The sequence below is a fragment of the Salvelinus alpinus genome, chromosome 32 (assembly GCF_045679555.1).
Source record: "Salvelinus alpinus chromosome 32, SLU_Salpinus.1, whole genome shotgun sequence".
NCBI lineage: Eukaryota > Metazoa > Chordata > Actinopteri > Salmoniformes > Salmonidae > Salvelinus > Salvelinus alpinus.
The window spans coordinates 15,396,594-15,415,974 of NC_092117.1; the positions used below are offsets into that span (position 1 = coordinate 15,396,594).

At 45.4% G+C, this 19,381-nt stretch overlaps 1 protein-coding gene across 2 annotated transcripts in view; it reads left to right on the forward strand.

Annotated features, from left to right (window-relative positions):
- The window catches only part of LOC139562682 (potassium voltage-gated channel subfamily KQT member 5-like), a 116,030-nt gene that overhangs the window by 49,975 nt on the left and 46,674 nt on the right, over positions 1 to 19,381 (forward strand). For both annotated transcript variants that reach the window (XM_071380582.1, XM_071380583.1), the window contains exon 2: positions 19,010 to 19,100. In XM_071380582.1, coding sequence (XP_071236683.1) covers positions 19,010 to 19,100 — 91 coding nt within the window. The remainder of the gene's footprint in view (positions 1 to 19,009; positions 19,101 to 19,381) is intronic.

Genomic DNA, 19,381 nt, shown 5'->3' on the forward strand with positions numbered 1-19,381 from the left:
TTCCGTAATATATTTTAGAAGGTATTTCAAATGTATTAAATACATTTTTTATACATTATTTGGCCAATTTCACATGTATCCTAAAAATGTATCTCAAAACATATTCGAATTTTTTCCCCGTATGAGACACACTGAAAACATTGACAGAGTCAGAGTGGCGTTAAAAAAGATATCATGAGCGATATTGATGTGAATGAGTCAGTAATCAGCTGGAATAATCTTTATGCTGTGATAGGGCTGCATGGGTTTGGGCCAGCCATAAACATCAAAGGAGACGCACTCCAACAAAAAAGGCCTACTCCCGCTACTCTGCATCCAAGAGTGTGTACGTTCGGTCCGATCGACACACAGGTCCCATGCACCCACAAAGACACACATGTACATGCATATGCATACACTGGTCCTAGCTTCCCTCCCTTTACCAATCAAAGTTCCTATTTAGATCACAGGGTTCATTGCCAAAGGTTCTCATCTAGTTTTATCTATCCTGAAGTGGTGTCTTTGGAACGCACCAGCACCTTTCTCCAATCCTCTCATCTAATCCCTCATCTGCTTTATTTGGAGACTACCATGACAATAGCCCGGCATGTATCCATACTGTTTATTTTTCCCATAATCGCAAGTTCAGAGGCAGACTGATTAGGACATTCTGAAAATTCCCCAATATTCCCACTGTTGGAATGCTTGTTCTGCTAGACATATTGTGTTACTTTAATGTTATTGGCTGTGATGTCTCCAAGACAGACCTCTGTTAATTGCAGACACCACAGGAGGTTTGTGGCACCTTAATTGGGTGGAATGGTATCAAATACATCAAACATGGTTTCCATGTGTTTGACGCTATTCCATTTGCTCTGTTCCATCCATTATTATGAGCCGTCCTCCCCTCAGCAGCCTCCACTGGCAGACACGCTGTCAACTCATGACAAGGTCTAAACTGAACTAAACTGAACTAAACTGTTCCTTGGTGGGGAATTCTGTGAATTTGACCAGTTAGCATTCTATTTTATGCTATTCTGTTCTATTTAATTCTAATATATTATTATTATTATTATCTCTCTCTCTTTCTATTTCTCTTTCTCTCTCTGTGTGTGCAGTCAATGCTGATAAAGGGCTATCTGCTATTGATAGGGGGTAAAGCCTGTGAGGGGATGAGTGAGTGTACAGTATATAAAGGAGGCCCACTCAGCATAACTAGTGACACTGTATTTTACTGCCCCGCCGATACAGCTCCAGATATATAGACCATAGGAACCTTTTCATGCACACTCAAGAAAATGGAGGGTGATATTTCCACTCCTTTATGGTTCATTAACCCCTTCTTCTCTGTAATACATCGGCAGAGCAGACCTAGAGTCAGCAAATTACCACCTCACACTGGCTAGGCTTTCACTCGATCTTTCTTTCTTTTTTGGCAAGGCTCAGATAAGGAATCGTAGCCACTGCTTTCTGACGTATGATTACCCCAACTATCAGTGGGTTTCATTCCCACATAGATAAAAGCGATTGCTAAAATGACCTTACGTACAGTACGTCTGTGTATTACTCTGCTATTGGTGGTACTAGTCTGACTGACACCAGCTCTTGAAGTCTTCCTGACTTGAGAGTCTTGAACGGCTGCTTTGATGTGTCTACACGAAACGTAGATAATGAAGGGGCTGTGCCCTCAGACTTCAAGGTGGCACCCTACGCTGGATGGATATCCCCATTTCGAATTGAATGAATCACGATCTATTGTTTTACATAGGACCGCCCCAGCCCTTCCAATTCCAGCCATATCCGAGAAACACACAAAGTAGCTAGCACAAACCTTCTGAGTTCGGACACGGTTTGCCACTAACATAATGAATAGGGTGCATAAATCACCACACACATTTTCAAAACGTTATAACAACCTTTCTACACTAAAACAAGTGACATATTAGACAACTGCAACCTGTTCAATGTTATGATCTTGTTTCTAGCAAGAAGCAACTAACGTTAGCTAGTATAGCTAATGTTAGCTAGCATTGTGTCACGGCTGTTGAAAGGAGAGGACCAAGGTGCAGCGTGGTGAGCGTACATTTTCTTTTATTAATCAAAAATGATGCCGAACAAAACAATAAACACTACAAAAACAAACCGTGAAGCTCAACAAAGTCAACTTCCCACAAAGACAGGTGGAAAAAAGGGCTACCTAAGTATGGTTCTCAATCAGAGACAACGATAGACAGCTGCCTCTGATTGAGAACCACACCCGGCCAAACACAAAGAAATAGAAAACATAGAACATAGAATACCCACCCCAACCAAACCAAAATAGAGACATAAAAATGATCTCTAAGGTCAGGGCGTGACACATTGTTCAGCCCATAGATAGCATTGTTCAGCCCATAGATATTATTGTTCAGCCCATAGATAGCATTGTTCAGCTCATAGATAGCATTGTTCAGCCCATAGATAGCATTGTTCAGCTCATAGATAGCATTGTTCAGCCCATAGATAGCATTGTTCAGCCCATAGATAGCATTGTTCAGCCCATAGAAAGCCAGCCAACTATTACCTTTAGTTTGCTTGCTATCAACTCGAAATTGGCCAGCTAATCAAATTTATGTTTTAGTTATAAATTAACTAGTTATATGCTGAACAGTTCCTTTTCCCTGTGAAGTTATTAATTTTCCTTCTTGGATGTCCTCTGTTTTTTTGTTGTTGTTTTATTTCACCTTTATTTTAACCAGGTAGGCAAGTTGAGAACAAGTTCTCATTTAAAACTGCGACCTGGCCAAGATAAAGCAAAGCAGTGCGATGCAAACAACAACACAGAGTTACACATGGAATAAACAAATATACAGTCAATAACACAATATAAAAAGTCTATATACAGTGTGTGCAAATGAGCTAAGATAAGGGAGGTAAGGCAATAAATAGGTCATAGTGGCGAAATAATTACAATTTAGCAATTAAACACTGCAGTGATAGATGTGCAGAAGATGAATGTGCAAGTAGAGATATTGGGGTGCAAAGGAGGAAAAACAAAATAACAGTATGGGGATGAGGTAGTTGGATGGGCTATTTCCAGATGGACTATGTACAGGTGCAGTGATCTGTGAGCTGCTCTGACAGCTGGAGCTTAAAGTTAGTTAGGGAGATATGGGTCTCCAGCTTCAGTGATTTTTGAAATTCGTTCCGGTCATTGGCAGCAGAGAACTGGAAGGAAAGGCGGCCAAATGAGGAATTGGCTTTGGGGGTGACCAGTGAAATATACCTGCTGGAGCGCGTGCTACGGGTGGGTGCTGCTATGGTGACCAGTGAGCTGAGATAAGGTGGGGTTTAAATTGTAGGGCAATGATGTGAATCACCCTTGCATTCTAGCTTGCTAGCTATTAATGTACTCAATATGCTCTCACAGTCTCACGTCAGAATTAGATGTTTATCCATGTTTCTCAAATGTCAAATTTCGAAGTTGTTCCAAACGTCAAATTTTTCGAAGGTAAGTTTAGGCATTAAATCCGAATTCTTAATCAATCAATCAATCAATCAATCAAATGTATTTATAAAGCCCTTTTTACATCAGCCAATGTCACAAAGTGCTGTACAGAAACCCAGCCTAAAACCCCAAACAGCAAGCAATGCAGATGTAGAAGCACGGTGGCTAGGAAAAACTCCCTAGAAAGGCCAGAACCTAGGAAGAAACCTAGAGAGGAACCAGGCTCTGAGGGGTGGCCAGTCCTCTTCTGGCTGTGCCGGGTGGAGATTATAACAGAACATGGCCAAGATGTTCAAACGTTCATAGATGACCAGCAGGGTCAGATAATAATAATCACAGTGGTTGTAGAGGGTGCAACAGGTCAGCACCTCAGGAGTAGATGTCAGTTGGCTTTTCATAGCCGATCACTCAGAGTTAGAGACAGCAGGTGCGGTAGAGAGAGAGTCCTAAACAGCAGGTCCGGGTCAAGGTAGCACGTCCAGTGAACAGGTCAGGGTTCCATAGCCGCAAACAGAAAAGTTGAAACTGGAGCAGCAGCATAACCAGGTGGACTGGGGACAGCAAGGAGTCATCCGGCCAGGTAGTCCTGAGGCATGGTCCTAGGGCTCAGGTCCTTAAGGTTAGGAATTAACTCTGAATGGTTAAGGTAAGGGATTCAAACATGCAACCTTTGGAACCAGAGGCAGATGCTTACGCCTGTCCACCATCCCCATCCACAACGCCCTAGCAAAACCTAAGCATACTTGAAGGTAACAGCGCTCACTGTTGCCCCTAGTGGCCGGTTTCCATGTCATCTCTCAACATTCTCAGACATGGATGGACTTTGAATACTGACTTTTATCACCGGTGACCTGCCTGACTGTGCTACTCATGTTCGCTTCTGGAAAGTTTCCACTCATGACCAACAAAACCAAAAGAAATATGAATCATCTTTCAAGTCAACCAAAAATGTCGATCTAATGCAACATGTACAGATAAAGAATACAGAATGCTATAATGCATGAAGCAAACATTGAATGACTGTGAAATGTGAAGGTGTAAACTCCATGAAGATGTATAGTGAATGTATCTTTCATCCCTCTCTGTACCCTGGTGCAGTGGAACAATTCTGGTTCAGCATTTATAGTAGCATGATTCTGGATAGCTGAACTTTTTGTTTTATGTTGTGTTTCACTTTGAAGACACTATATATGAGTGGTGATGTCACGTTCCTGACCTGTTTTCTGTTGTTTTGTATGTGTGTGATGGTCAGGGCGTGAGTTTTGGGTGGGCATTCTATGTTGTGTGTTTCTATGTTGGTTTAGGGTTGCCTGGTATGGCTCTTAATTAGAGGCAGGTGTTTTGCGTTCCTCTAATTAAGAGTCATATTTAGGTAGGTTGTTTCACTGTGTTCGTTGTGGGTGGTTGTTACCTGTCTCTGTGTTTGTGTTCTGCACCAGATAGGTCTGTATCGGTTTTGCACGTTTGTTATTTTGTAAGTTGTTTGTAGTGTTCACTTGTTCTTATAATTAAACATGTTGAGCACTGGCTACGCTGCATTTTGGTCCTCTCCTTCACCCCAGGAAGAAAACCTTTACAGAACCACCCACCAAACCAGGACCAAGCAGCGTAGCAACGGGGAGCAGCAGCGGCCCAGTACACAGGACTACTGGACAAAGGAGGAATGGTCTTGGGAGATCATGGACGGAAAAGGACCCTGGGGAAGGGTTGGAGAGAATCGCCGCTCTCGGGAGGTGAAGGAGGCAGCCACAGCCCAGGAGCGGTGGATTGAGGAGGCAGCACGTAAGAGAGGCTGGAAGCCCGAGAGGCTCACCCAAAAATGTCTTGGGGGGGGGGGGGCTAAAGGGGAGTGTGGCGAAGCCGGGTTGGATACCTGAGCCAACTCCCCGGGCTTGCCGTGGAGTGAGAGAGCGTCGTACTGGTCAGACACCGTGTTATGCGGTAAAGCGCACGGTGTCCCCAGTACGCGTGCTTAGCCCAGTGCGGGCTATTCCACCTTGCCGCACTGGGAGGGCTAGGTTGGGCATCGAGCCGAGTGCCATGAAGCCGGCCCAACGTATCTGGTCTCCAGTACGTCTCCTCGGGCCGGCGTACATGGCACCAGCCTTACAGGTGGTGTCCCCGGTTCGCCTGCATAGCCCAGTGCGGGCTATTCCACCTCGCCGCACTGGCAGGGCTACGGGGACCATTCAACCTGGTAAGGTTGGGGAGGCTCGGTGCTCAAGAGCACGTGTCCTCCTTCACGGTCCGGTATATCCGGCGCCACCTTCCCACCCCAGCTCAGTACCACCAGTGCCTACACCACGCACCAGGCTTCCAGTGCATCTCCAGAGCCCTGTTCCTCCTCCACGCACTCTCCCTATGGTGCGTGTCTCCAGCCCAGTGCCTCCAGTTCCGGCACCACGCACCAAGCCTCCTGTGCGTCTCCAGAGCCCTGTACGCACTGTTCCTTCTCCCCGCACTCGCCCTGAGGTGCGTGCCCTCAGCCCGGTACCTCCAGTTCCGGTACCACGCACCAGGCCTAGAGTGCTCCACGAGAGTCCAGTGTGCCCTGTTGTTGTTCCCCGCACTAGCCTGAAGGTGCGTGTCCTTAGCCCGGTACCTCCAGTTCCGGTACCACGCACCAGGCCTACAGTGCGTCTCAGCCGGCCAGAGTCTGCCGTCTGCCCAGCGGCGCCTGAACTGCCCGTCTGCCCAGCGGCGCCTGAACTGCCCGTCTGCCCAGCGGCGCCTGAACTGCCCGTCTGCCCAGCGGCGCCTGAACTGCCCGTCTGCCCTACGCCGTCTGAACTGTCCGTCTGCCATGAGCCTGCAAAGCCGCCCGTCTGCCATGAGCCTGCAAAGCCGCCCGTCTGTCATGAGCCTACAGAGCCGTCCGCCAGACAGGAGCCGCTAGAGCCGTCCGCCAGACAGGAGCCGCTAGAGCCGTCCGCCAGACAGGATCAGCCAGAGCCGTCCGCCAGACAGGATCAGCCAGAGCCTTCCGCCAGACCGGATCAGCCAGAGCCTTCCGCCAGACCGGATCAGCCAGAGCCTTCCGCCAGACCGGATCAGCCAGAGCCTTCCGCCAGACCGGATCAGCCAGAGCCTTCCGCCAGACCGGATCAGCCAGAGCCTTCCGCCAGACCGGATCAGCCAGAGCCTTCCGCCAGACCGGATCAGCCAGAGCCTTCCGCCAGCCCGGACCTGCCAGAGTCCCTCAGCCCGGACCTGCCAGAGTCCCTCAGCCCGGACCTGCCAGAGTCCCTCAGCCCGGACCTGCCAGAGTCCCTCAGCCCGGACCTGCCAGAGTCCCTCAGCCCGGACCTGCCAGAGTCCCTCAGCCCGGACCTGCCAGAGTCCCTCAGCCCGGACCTGCCAGAGTCCCTCAGCCAGGACCTGCCAGAGTCCCTCAGCCCGGACCTGCCAGAGTTCCTCAGCCAGGACCTGCCGCCCCTTATCCCGGTGCTGCCCCTTATCCCGGTGCTGCCCCTTATCCCGGTGCTGCCCCTTCATTTAGGTGGTTTTAGTTGGAGGGTGGTCATTGGGAGGGGGATACAGAAGCGGGGAGTGACTATGGTGGTGTGGGGACAGCGTCCGGAGCCTGAGCCACCACCGTGGTCAGATGCCCACCCAGACCCTCCCCTGGACTTTGTGCTGGTGCGCCCGGCGTTCGCACCTTGAGGGGGGGGTTCTGTCACGTTCCTGACCTGTTTTCTGTTGTTTTGTATGTGTGTGATGGTCAGGGCGTGAGTTTTGGGTGGGCATTCTATGTTGTGTGTTTCTATGTTGGTTTAGGGTTGCCTGGTATGGCTCTTAATTAGAGGCAGGTGTTTTGCGTTCCTCTAATTAAGAGTCATATTTAGGTAGGTTGTTTCACTGTGTTCGTTGTGGGTGGTTGTTACCTGTCTCTGTGTTTGTGTTCTGCACCAGATAGGTCTGTATCGGTTTTGCACGTTTGTTATTTTGTAAGTTGTTTGTAGTGTTCACTTGTTCTTATAATTAAACATGTTGAGCACTGGCTACGCTGCATTTTGGTCCTCTCCTTCACCCCAGGAAGAAAACCTTTACAGGTGATGGTCCGTGTAAAGCAGACAGTCGACATGGGTTATACTGATGCCTTCTCAACATAGCTCCTCATGTTTAACTCTCTGATACCACTTTTGAACATCATGTGCTCATATATAGTAATCTCATCTTCTTTCACCAAAGAACGCAGTTCTCCAAGCTTGCAGAAACTCTCCAGAAAGGCAGGTTTTCATTTTGAGTGCTGAGTGTGTGTAACGGCATTCTACGTCGTCCTCCTCCTCAGACGAGGAGAGAGGGATCAGATGACCAATGTGCAGCGAGGTATGTCGACATCATGAATTTAATAGACAAGACGAACACTGAACCGAACTATACTTGATAAATACAAAATAACAAACAAACAACGTAGACTGACCTGAACATGCAAACTACATAAAATGAAGAACGCACGAACAGGAAAGAAAGAACGAACGAACGAGACGAGACAGTACCGTGTGGTGCAATAAACACAGACACAGCGACAATCACCCACAAACAAACAGTGTGAAACAGCCAACCTATATATGGTTCTCAATCAGAGGAAAACGTCAAACACCTGTTTTTTTATTTTTTTTTATTTTTTATTTTTTTTCACCTTTATTTAACCAGGTAGGCTAGTTGAGAACAAGTTCTCATTTGCAACTGCGACCTGGCCAAGATAAAGCATAGCAGTGTGAACAGACAACACAGTTACACATGGAGTAAACAATAAACAAGTCAATAACATGGTAGAAAAAAAGAGAATCTATATACAATGTGTGCAAAAGGCATGAGGTAGGCAATAAATCGAATAATTACAATTTAGCAGATTAACACTGGAGTGATAAATCATCAGATGATCATGTGCAAGAAGAGATACTGGTGTGCAGAGCAGAAAAGTAAATAAATAAAAGCAGTATGGGGGGTGAGGTAGGTAAATTGGGTGGGTAGTTTACAGATGGACTATGTACAGCTGCAGCGATCGGTTAGCTGCTCGGATAGCAGATTTTTTAAGTTGTTGAGGGAGATAAAAGTCTCCAACTTCAGAGATTTTTGCAATTCGTTCCAGTCGCAGGCAGCAGAGAACTGGAAGGAAAGGCGTCCAAATGAGGTTTTAGCTTTAGGGATGATCAGTGAGATACACCTGCTGGAGCGCGTGCTGCGGGTGGGTGTAGCCATCGTGACCAGTGAACTGAGATAAGGCGGCACTTTACCTAGCATAGCCTTGTAGATGACCTGGAGCCAGTGGGTCTGACGACGAACATGTAGCGAGGGCCAGCCGACTAGGGCATACAGGTCGCAGTGGTGGGTCGTATAAGGTGCTTTAGTAACAAAACGAATGGCACTGTGATAAACTGCATCCAGTTTGCTGAGTAGAGTGTTGGAAGCTATTTTGTAGATGACATCGCCGAAGTCGAGGATCGGTAGGATAGTCAGTTTTACTAGGGTAAGTTTGGCGGCGTGAGTGAAGGAGGCTTTGTTGCGGAATAGAAAGCCGATTCTTGATTTGATTTTGGATTGGAGATGTTTGATATGAGTCTGGAAGGAGAGTTTGCAGTCTAGCCAGACACCTAGGTACTTATAGATGTCCACATATTCTAGGTCGGAACCGTCCAGGGTGGTGATGCTAGTCGGGCGTGCGGGTGCAGGCAGCGAACGGTTGAAAAGCATGCATTTGGTTTTACTAGCGTTTAAGAGCAGTTGGAGGCCACGGAAGGAGTGTTGTATGGCATTGAAGCTCGTTTGGAGGTTAGATAGCACAGTGTCCAAGGAAGGGCCGGAAGTATATAGAATGGTGTCGTCTGCGTAGAGGTGGATCAGGGAATCGCCCGCAGCAAGAGCAACATCATTGATGTATACAGAGAAAAGTATACAGTATTGAGAACCATATAAGGCTAATTTCAAGTGACCTAAACAAGAAACACAAAACATATAATGCCCACCCCAACTCACGCCCTGACCAACTAAACACATACAAAAAATAACATAAAACAGGTCAGGAACGTGACAGTGTGATAAAACAGTAGGCTATAGATTGTTAATTCCCATCCTCATTCAGAATAAATGTATAATTGGTACCAATATAAAGACATTGAAGCACATTTGATTATTATGCAAGTAGTTCTTGCATAAGAAAATGTTATGTGTGTGGTTCCCATAGTTTAATCCAGTAAAAGTACTTTCTGTAGTGCCTCTTTCAGCCCTTATGCTGCCTGCTACCCAGTCCTTTATGATGCAGTACTATCACTTTATTTAGGCTACTTAATGTCTTATAGGCCTATCATGCAAACATTTCATGCACTTTCAATCAATCATTCACTGGTGTGTCATCACTATATTTTCCATTCCGACATTACGTGTATCCATCGAGGTGCCATTCTATACCTTCGAAGTACACTTCTAGGTCATTGTACATACCATCTGTAGTTCATATGGACTTCATCCACAAGGATTCCGATGATTTTGGAGCTGTATAGGACTAAGACACACATCTGTCCCGGTTTTCCCCAACCAGCTCCCCTGGAATTCCAAATTCAAGGTTGCATGCGCTCTTGTCTTCCTCTACAACCACCACTCTGAGACCCAGGCCCTTTTTCCTTGCAGATTTGGTCCTCCTTCCACCACAGCCTTTACCGCTAAAGGCTGTGGACACGACTATCAGAATTGGAGGCTGCTTTCCTAGCTTCTTGAAGACTAGAACTAGCTAGATAGCTGGTAAATTAGACATGTGCCTTCCCACATTCTGAAATTACATTTTTGTCCCCCCCCCCAGTTTTATCATTGGAATGTGATACAAAACGAGGCAACGGTGTGCTTTAGGACCATGCGGATGCCTCCTAGCGGTCCGGTAAACTGTTTGGAGTGTTAATCTGACTGGATAAAATATATATATATATATTTCTAAAACCAAAGTTGCGCCCCTGGTCGTTGCTATGTGGCAGTGTCGTCTCTCTATCTTCCTTTCAGAAAGCTCCATCAGTTTTTCTCCCTACAGTTCTAGTCAGCTAGCCTAACTTTAGCTTGGCTTGTTTACCTCTCTAGTGGAGGAAGCGTTGGGGGCATTGCGCATGCAAATAGCATTCATATGAGAACCAATCAAAAGGTTGCTCAAATGTTTTGGGCTAAGCCCGAGTAACCAGACCAGTGAGTCACAGCTCTCTGTGTGGTCACGTGGGTTGTGTGTCAATCAGTTACTACCTCCTTTGGAAGCTGTTTCATAAAGCCTTTTTCTGTCTGTTAACACTGTTTGGTTTAATTTAACGGAGTAGCATGGATGGAGGGAGTTTTATGGATGGAGGACATATGCCCTGGAATACTAAGGGGATGTGTGTGTGTGTGTTACCTCCTTTACCCCGTTTTACCATGGTGACGTGAGTGGGACGGACGAGTGAGCAGGGTCAGTCTCTGCACAATGGTTCCATCACCCCTGAAAAAACAACAACAATCAATTAATCAATTGGCCAATCCTCAAATAATGAAATTATAGTGTCTTTTTCATGAACTGCTCCACAGACCAGCTCCTCCACACACACACCCCCATAAGCACAACAGTTTAAAAGGTCGAAACAGCACAGATGTTATAGAACTTGTGGGGAGTTTGGAGCGGCTGTATGTACAGTAGCACTTCAGAAACCCTTTGTCTCGCTCTGACAGGAGACAGCCGCAGACTCTCCATCATCAGACAGGAGACTCTCACAAGCTCACATGAACACACAGAAACAGATTTATTTCCCCTCTTAGTTTAACCATAGGCGCTGCAAATTAACTTAAAAATACCAATTTTGCTGAGATATTGAGAACAAGTCTAAAATAAATATATACGACAATATAATTCCGGTCTTGGCACAGGTTTGAACACAATTGAGCGTTATGAGTATTGTATTCACTCAATCATATATCCCTATGGTCTATTCGTTGGTTGTGAATTATTACTATATATATCCACTGCACATTGTGCCAAAGAAAAACTATGAGGTATAAATCATGTCCTTAATGTAAACCCAAAGGACTCCCTATAAGTAATACTGTAATGCCTAGTCAGAAGGTACAGAATCTGCTTGCTACACAAAATTGTATTATATGTTTCATGTCTGGGTCGAAATAGTAGCCTATTTGTTATCTTTCAAATACTTTAGATGAGCTTAAACTTAGCTTTATCAGTGCAATGGAACCAATGGATTAATCCTAAAAGTGCAAACCCCATCCAGAGAAGCTAATGTTTGAAATAAAACAAATAATATTTCAACCTAGGTCTGCACTGTTAGAGCCCAGAAATACAAAAAGAACAGTACAGTATATCTAGATGGTTTAGACTCGCAGAATAATGTTTAGAAACAAATATTCAATGTGTGGCTTCTGTAGGGAGGGAGAACAACTCTACCAACTCACTTGGATTTGAGCGAGTACTTTTAGAGAGCTGTTTTCCCTTGAGTCCCTTTACTTCCACTGCTGATAGGATAAAGAACGAGATGGGTTTCTAAACGTATTGTTAAGGATCTCCCCTTTACTTCCACTGCTGATAGGATAAAGAACGAGATGGGTTTCTAAACGTATTGTTAAGGATCTCCACCTTTACTTCCACTGCTGATAGGATAAAGAACGAGATGGGTTTGGGTCAGAAGTTGGGTCAGTGGGTCAGAAGTTTACATACACTAAGTTGACCGTGCCTTTAAACAGCTTGGAAAATTCCAGAAAAGGATGTCATGGCTTTAGAAGCTTCTGATAGGCTAACTGACATAATTGGAGTCAATTGGAGGTGTACCTCTGGATGTATTTCAAGACCTACCTTCAAACTCAGTGCCTCTTTGCTTGACATCATGGGAAAATCAAAATAAATCAGCCAAGACCTCAGGAAAAAATGGTAGAGCTCCACAAGTCTGGTTCATCCTTGGGAGCAATTTCCAAATGCCTGAAGGTACCACGTTCATCTGTACAAACAATAGTATGCAAGTATAAACACCATGGGACCACGCAGCTGTCATACCGCTCAGGAAGGAGACGCGTTCTGTCTCCTAGAGATTAACGTACTTTGGTGCGAAAAGTGCAAATCAATCCCAGAACAACAGCAAAGGGCCTTGTGAAGATGTTGGAGGAAACAGGTACAAAAGTATCTATATCCACAGTAAAACGAGTCCTATATCAACATAACCTGAAAGGCCGCTCAGCAAGGAAAAGGCCACTGCTCCAAAACCGCCATAAGAAAGCCAGACTACGGTGGCAACTGCACATGGGGACAAAGATTGTACTTTTTGGAGAAATGTCCTCTGGTCTGATGAAACAAAAATAGAACTGTTTGGCCATAATGACCATCATTATGTATGGTGGGAAAGGGGGGAGGCTGGCAAGCCGAAGAACACCATCCCAACCATGAAGCACGGGGGTGGCAGCATCATGTTGTGGGGGTGCTTTGCTGCAGGAGGGACTGGTGCACTTCATAAAATAGATGGCATCATGAGGATGGAAAATTATGTGGATATATTGAAGCAACTTCTCAGACATCAGTCAGGAAGTTAAAGCTTAGTCGCAAATGGGTCTTCCAAATGGACAATGACCCCAAGCATACTTCCAAAGTTGTGGCAAAATGGCTTAAGGACAACAAAGTCAAGGTATTGGAGTGGCCATCACAAAGCCCTGACGTCAATCATATAGAAAATTTGTGGGCAGAACTGAAAAAGCGTGTGCAAGCAAGGAGGCCCACAAACCCAACTTATTGTGGGAATCTTGTGGAAGGCTACCCAAAACGTTTGACCCAAGTTAAACAATTTAAAGGCAATGCTACCAAATACTAATTGAGTGTATGTAAACTTCTGACCCACAGAGAATGTGATGAAAGAAATAAAATCTGAAATAAATCATTCTCTCTGCTATTATTCTGACATTTCACATTCTTAAAATAAAGTGGTGATCCTAACTGACCTAAAACAGGGAATTCTTACTAGGATTAAATGTCAGAAATTGTGAAAAACTGAGTTTAAATATATTTGGCTAAGGTGTATGTAAACTTCCGACTTCAACTGTATGTATTTTCAATGTGTTGTTCCCCTACAATCTAACCACAAAGCTGGCCATAAGTTCAAATTCAAGTTTGTTTATTTGTCATATACACATGATATGCATGGAGTACACAGTGCAATGAAATGCTGACTTGCAGGTTAACCTCTCAACAATGCAACAGCAATAGAAAAGTAAGTAGCTAAGTGAATAAAAAGAATAATACAAATAAAAGCTAAATGAAATAATGTCAGCAAGCCAGCTAGTAGCTACGGAACTACAGAAACGAAACCCAACAAATACACGCTTGAAATATTCAATTTTATTTTATATAGCCCTTCGTACATCAGCTAATATCTCGAAGTGCTGTACAGACACCCAGCCTAAAACCCCAAACAGCTAGTAATGCAGGTGTAGAAGCACGGTGGCTAGGAAAAACTCCCTAGAAAGGCCAAAACCTAGGAAGAAACCTAGAGAGGAACCAGGCTATGAGGGGTGGCCAGTCCTCTTCTGGCTGTGCCGGGTGGAGATTATGACAGAACTATGCCAAGATGTTCAAAAATGTTCATAAGTGACAAGCATGGTCAAATAATAATCATGAATAATTTTCAGTTGGCTTTTCATAGCCGATCATCAAGAGTTGAAAAACAACAGGTCTGGGACAGGTGGCGGTTCCATAACCGCAGGCAGAACAGCTGAAACTGGAATAGCAGCAAGGCCAGGCGGACTGGGGACAGCAAGGAGTCACCACGGGCGGCAGTCCCGACGCATGGTCCTAGGGCCCAGGTCCTCCGAGAGAAAGAAAGAGAGAAGGAGAAAATTAGAGAGAGCCAAGATTTTCAAAATGTTCATAAATGACAAGCATGGTCAAATAATAATCAGGAATAAATCTCAGTTGGCTTTTCATAGCCGATCATTAAGAGTTGAAAACAGCAGGTCTGGGACAGGTGGGGGTTCCATAACCGCAGGCAGAACAGTTGAAACTGGAATAGCAGCAAGGCCAGGCGGACTGGGGACAGCAAGGAGTCACCACGGCCGGTAGTCCCGACGTATGGTCCTAGGGCTCAGGTCCTCCGAGAGAAAGAAAGAGAGAAGGAGAAAATTAGAGAGCGCCAAGATTTTCAAAATGTTCATAAATGACAAGCATGGTCAAATAATAATCAGGAATAAATCTCAGTTGGCTTTTCATAGCCGATCATTAAGAGTTGAAAACAGCAGGTCTGGGACAGGTAGGGGTTCCGTAACCGCAGGCAGAACAGTTGAAACTGGAATAGCAGCAAGGCCAGGCGGACTGGGGACAGCAAGGTGTCATCATGCCCGGTAGTCCTGACATATGGTCCTAGGGCTCAGGTTCTCAGAGAGAAAGAGAGAACGAAAGAATTAGAGAGAGCATACTTAAATTCACACAGGACACTGGATAAGACAGGAGAAGTACTCCAGGTAACCAACTGACCCTAGCCCCCCGACACATAAACTACTGCAGCATAAATACTGGAGGCTGAGACAGGAGCGGTCAGGAGACACTGTGGCCCCATCCGAAGAAACCCCCGGACAGGGCCAAACAGGAAGGATATAACCCCACCCACTTTGCCAAAGCACAGCCCCCGCACCACTAGAGGGAAATCCTCAACCACCAACATTACAATCCGGAGACAAGGCCGAGTATAACCCACAAAGGTCTCCACCACAGCACAAACCAAGGGGGGGCGCCAACCCAGACAGGAAGATCACGTCAGTAACTCAACCCACTCAAGTGACGCACCCCTCCTAGGGACGGCATGAAAGAGCACCAGCAAGCCAGTGACTCAGCCCCTGTAACAGGGTTAGAGGCAGAGAATCCCAGTGGAGAGAGGGGAACCGGCCTGGCAGAGACAGCAAATAAACACTTTTCCTTATATCATGACATATCAACATCTTTAGCTTGCCCATTCACTAAATATACTGTTAAATAACCTAACAGCTTAACGATGCTGAGCGCTAACGCTAGCTTATTAGCATTAGCCAACCATATGCTGAGGGAGACTAACGTTAGCTAGTTAGTTACCACCAACCCTGCACAAACCTCATTCACTGCTGCCTGCTCGTGCTCAACCTGCAAGATTTTTAATAATAATACTTTTATTGGACCATCAAAAGGTTTGGAGCTGCACCAAAAACATCCGGGGCTGAAGCCCAATAAACCCAGGCTTTAATGACGCCACTGGAGAAAGTTTGGAAGGCTGAGGGGATGTGGTTTTTCACTTGGAGAACATCTGGAGAAAGTTTGGAAGGCTGAGAGGTTGTGGTTTTTCATTTGGAGAACGTTTGTCTCTTCAGTCTGAGTGGCCTTGGCCCTGGTGTGTTTTGTTAAGTAGTTGCTTAGAAATAAAACCTTGTGCTTTATCGCTCCCATCAGCAGGTAAGATATTACACTACACTTGATAAAACACAGGGATGAACTAATAGACTCTTGGCAAGGAGACAATATGTCTGTGCCTCTCACTTTCTCATCTCTTTTCTCCCTTCTCTTCTCTTCTCTTCTCTTCTCTCTCCTTCTCTCTCTCTCCCCAGACACAGACAAACTCAGGGCCAGCTTTAATTTGTCACTTACATTAGTGGGCAAAAACAGGAAAGCAAACACACACACACACACACACACACACACACACACACACACACACACACACACACACACACACACACACACACACACACACACACACACACACACACACACACACACACACACACACACACACACACACACACACACACACACACACAATCCCAAACAAACACACACACGCACGCACACTGCAGAGGTTGTCGTCAGGGTGCTCCATGCTGCCATGTAATGCTGTTGTGTATTTATAGCAGAATGTTTGAACATATCTGCACTACCGTTACCCTAAGAAGCCTTTCTAAATCCGTTCCACATATTCACATGTGTCGGTATTCAATCACTGGAATATTCAGAAAAGTGATAACTGTACATAGAAAAGTGCTTAAAATGAATTTGCTATTTCACACTGTCCTGTTCTCCATCTCCTTTTAGTATTATCTATTTTGTTTGTATTTTTAGCACTTGCCTTATTCTCCCTCCCTCCCTCCCTCTCTCTGATTGAAGGGGAATGCATGGCTGGCATCAAAAGAAAGGAGGAAATAGATAATGATACCAGGCAGTATGGTGTGGAAAACACTGACCTCTCACATAGCTGATCCGTCACACACATACACACACACAAACACGCACATGACACAGACACATTGCATATCAATATACACAAACCACATATTTTAGGCTGGGTTGCTGTACAACATTTTGTGACATCAGCTGATGTAAGAAGGGCTTTATAAATAAATTTGATGTAAATTTGACATATACCATTTACAGTATACACACACTCTCTTTTGGTCACGAACGAACACACACATACACACGCACACACACACACACACACACGCAGCTGTATTTCTGCTCCTTGACTCTAAATCTTCTCCCAGTTGGATGAGTCCGCTTAAGGGAGATTTACGGCCCAGATGAAACAGGATGGTAAAAAGTGTTTTGTGTGTGTGTGTGTGTGTCAGTCCATTCTATAATGTTGCTCATGGATCATTGACAAAGAGAGACTATTTGGGGCGGAAGAATTACTGACAATAAAAGGATATATTAAAGGACCTACAAGGCATGGATAGCTAGACCCTGCACTTTTTGCCTTCTCCACTTTCACCTCCACTTTCACCCTGACCAGAAGCCATCTCCCCAGCCACATCCCCCTAAACCGGGGAACCAGAGTGGCACTCCAACAGAACACACTCCTACGGTGCTAACACACTCACACTGGCTGTTCCATTCCATTTAGTTGGGTATGAGGTTTAGGGGCGTTTTGGCTTTATATGGTTTTGTCTTTGCTCTTCTGTGCGCTCATCATTACGAGAGGAGAGAGAGAGGCACTTCACCTCTCCATCGCTGTATTTGTCTCTGTCTCTGTCTCTGTCTGTCTCTGTGTCTTTCTCTGTCTCTGTCACGCTGCCTCTGTTTTTCTGTCTCTACCAGTTGCACACTAGAAAAATGCCAGAGATATGCAATTTACACACACCATACATACCAGCCACAAGCACGTTAGACACAACAAGCTAGACAAGCCGTCTTATACACACAACCCAAAAGCCAGTTACTATCCAATCATGGCAATGATTGATCCTCCTTGTGATTAGTTGGTTATCGATCGCTCTGTCCAGGGACTGATTGATGGATTGATTGGTCCAGTCATCGATGAGGTCATTAGTTACAGAGGTGTCAGTCATACTGTCAACTAATCCAAATGTAATGACCCATGGTAGGTTGTGGTAGTGGTGCGTCGGGGATAAAAGTCCACCCGCAGGCCATGACACACATTGATATTTCACAATAGAAAGGGGTTCTGTGCCAATGTGGGATGAAAAGTGGCAAACCATTGTTGATTCCACGTTGTGTTAGATTGATCTTGTGAAATGTATCATTGATCTGTATTATTGTAAAAATAGCAACGCAATAAAGTATAAAACTCTCTTCATCTACACACACACACACACACACACACACACACACACACACACACACACACACACACACACACACACACACACACACACACACACACACACACACACACACACACACACACACACACACACACACACACACACACACACACACACACACACACCTACTCCTCTCTGAGCAGCAGCTGGGAGTGGATCTGGTGTCCATGCATGGTCTGTCTGACGGTAAAGGCCTATTAGTGTCTGCTGCTCTATCAAAGCCATATGTTCCTCCCTCTCTAGGTATACTGTAACTCAGCCTGGAGTGGACCGCCAACAGCCCTTTACTCACCCTAATATTTCACATGAATCCCATGGAAAATAAACGATGTTATAAATCACCGTCTAAGGGGAAAGGGCTGAGTTCAGCTCCAGGCGAGGGGAGAGAGGGAAGAGGGAGACAGAGGAGAGAAGGGAGACGGTAGAGGAGAAAGGGGTGAGCGAGGGGAAAGAGGGAAGAGGGATGAGGGGTGAGAGCTGTGGAGATAAGACTTACAGAGTGACACTCACCCACACACTCATAGCAGAGCGTGAGGGAAGAGCAAGTCATAAGACAAAGAGAATAACAAAATGCCTCTTGCTGACTCTTGACAAGATGAACATAGTCTTTTTAATGAAATGGAAAAATCCTGTACCAGCCATAGCCCTAGGCAGAGTGGACTTTCTTAGAGAGAAAGAGATGGAGAAGAGGGGATAAAGGGGAAAAGGCAGCAATAAAGGTGAGCAGAAGATGAAGAAAGAGGAAGAAAAGAGTTTAACACAGTATAATCATCACACACTTTCATGCTGTGTCAACTGCTAGTTCTGCAGTTTTATCCTCAGCAGTGTACCTCATCACAGTAATAAAGCTGGGGGGGGTTTCTGACAGCGCGACCTGACCTTGATTTCATGTGTATTGTGTATTATCTGTAGGGGATGTATGTGTTATCTAATGTAGTGTATGTCTGTTTCTCTCTCTGTCAGGTTCATCTTGGTGTTTGGCTGTCTGGTCCTGTCAGTGTTCTCCACAATCCCTGCCCATCAGGACCTGTCCAACCACTTTCTGCTCATCCTGGTGAGTGTAATGCCTCTTTCACATTACAAATTAGCAGTCCGTTGCGTTGCGCTGGATGTCATTCATTTCAATGGGGACCATTTCAATGGAGTGGAATCACAGCGCCCCCTTGCAGTTGAAGACTCCTTTCCAAAACGGATGCCATATACTTTGAATTTTTTCAAACTTTGTGTCGTCTTCAGTTCAGCCAGAGTCCGTCAATAGAACAGGAAGTTACCAAACCACAGAACAAGATGAAAATATGTTGTTTTTGGTAATGGCTTTATGGGATAGCTAGAAAC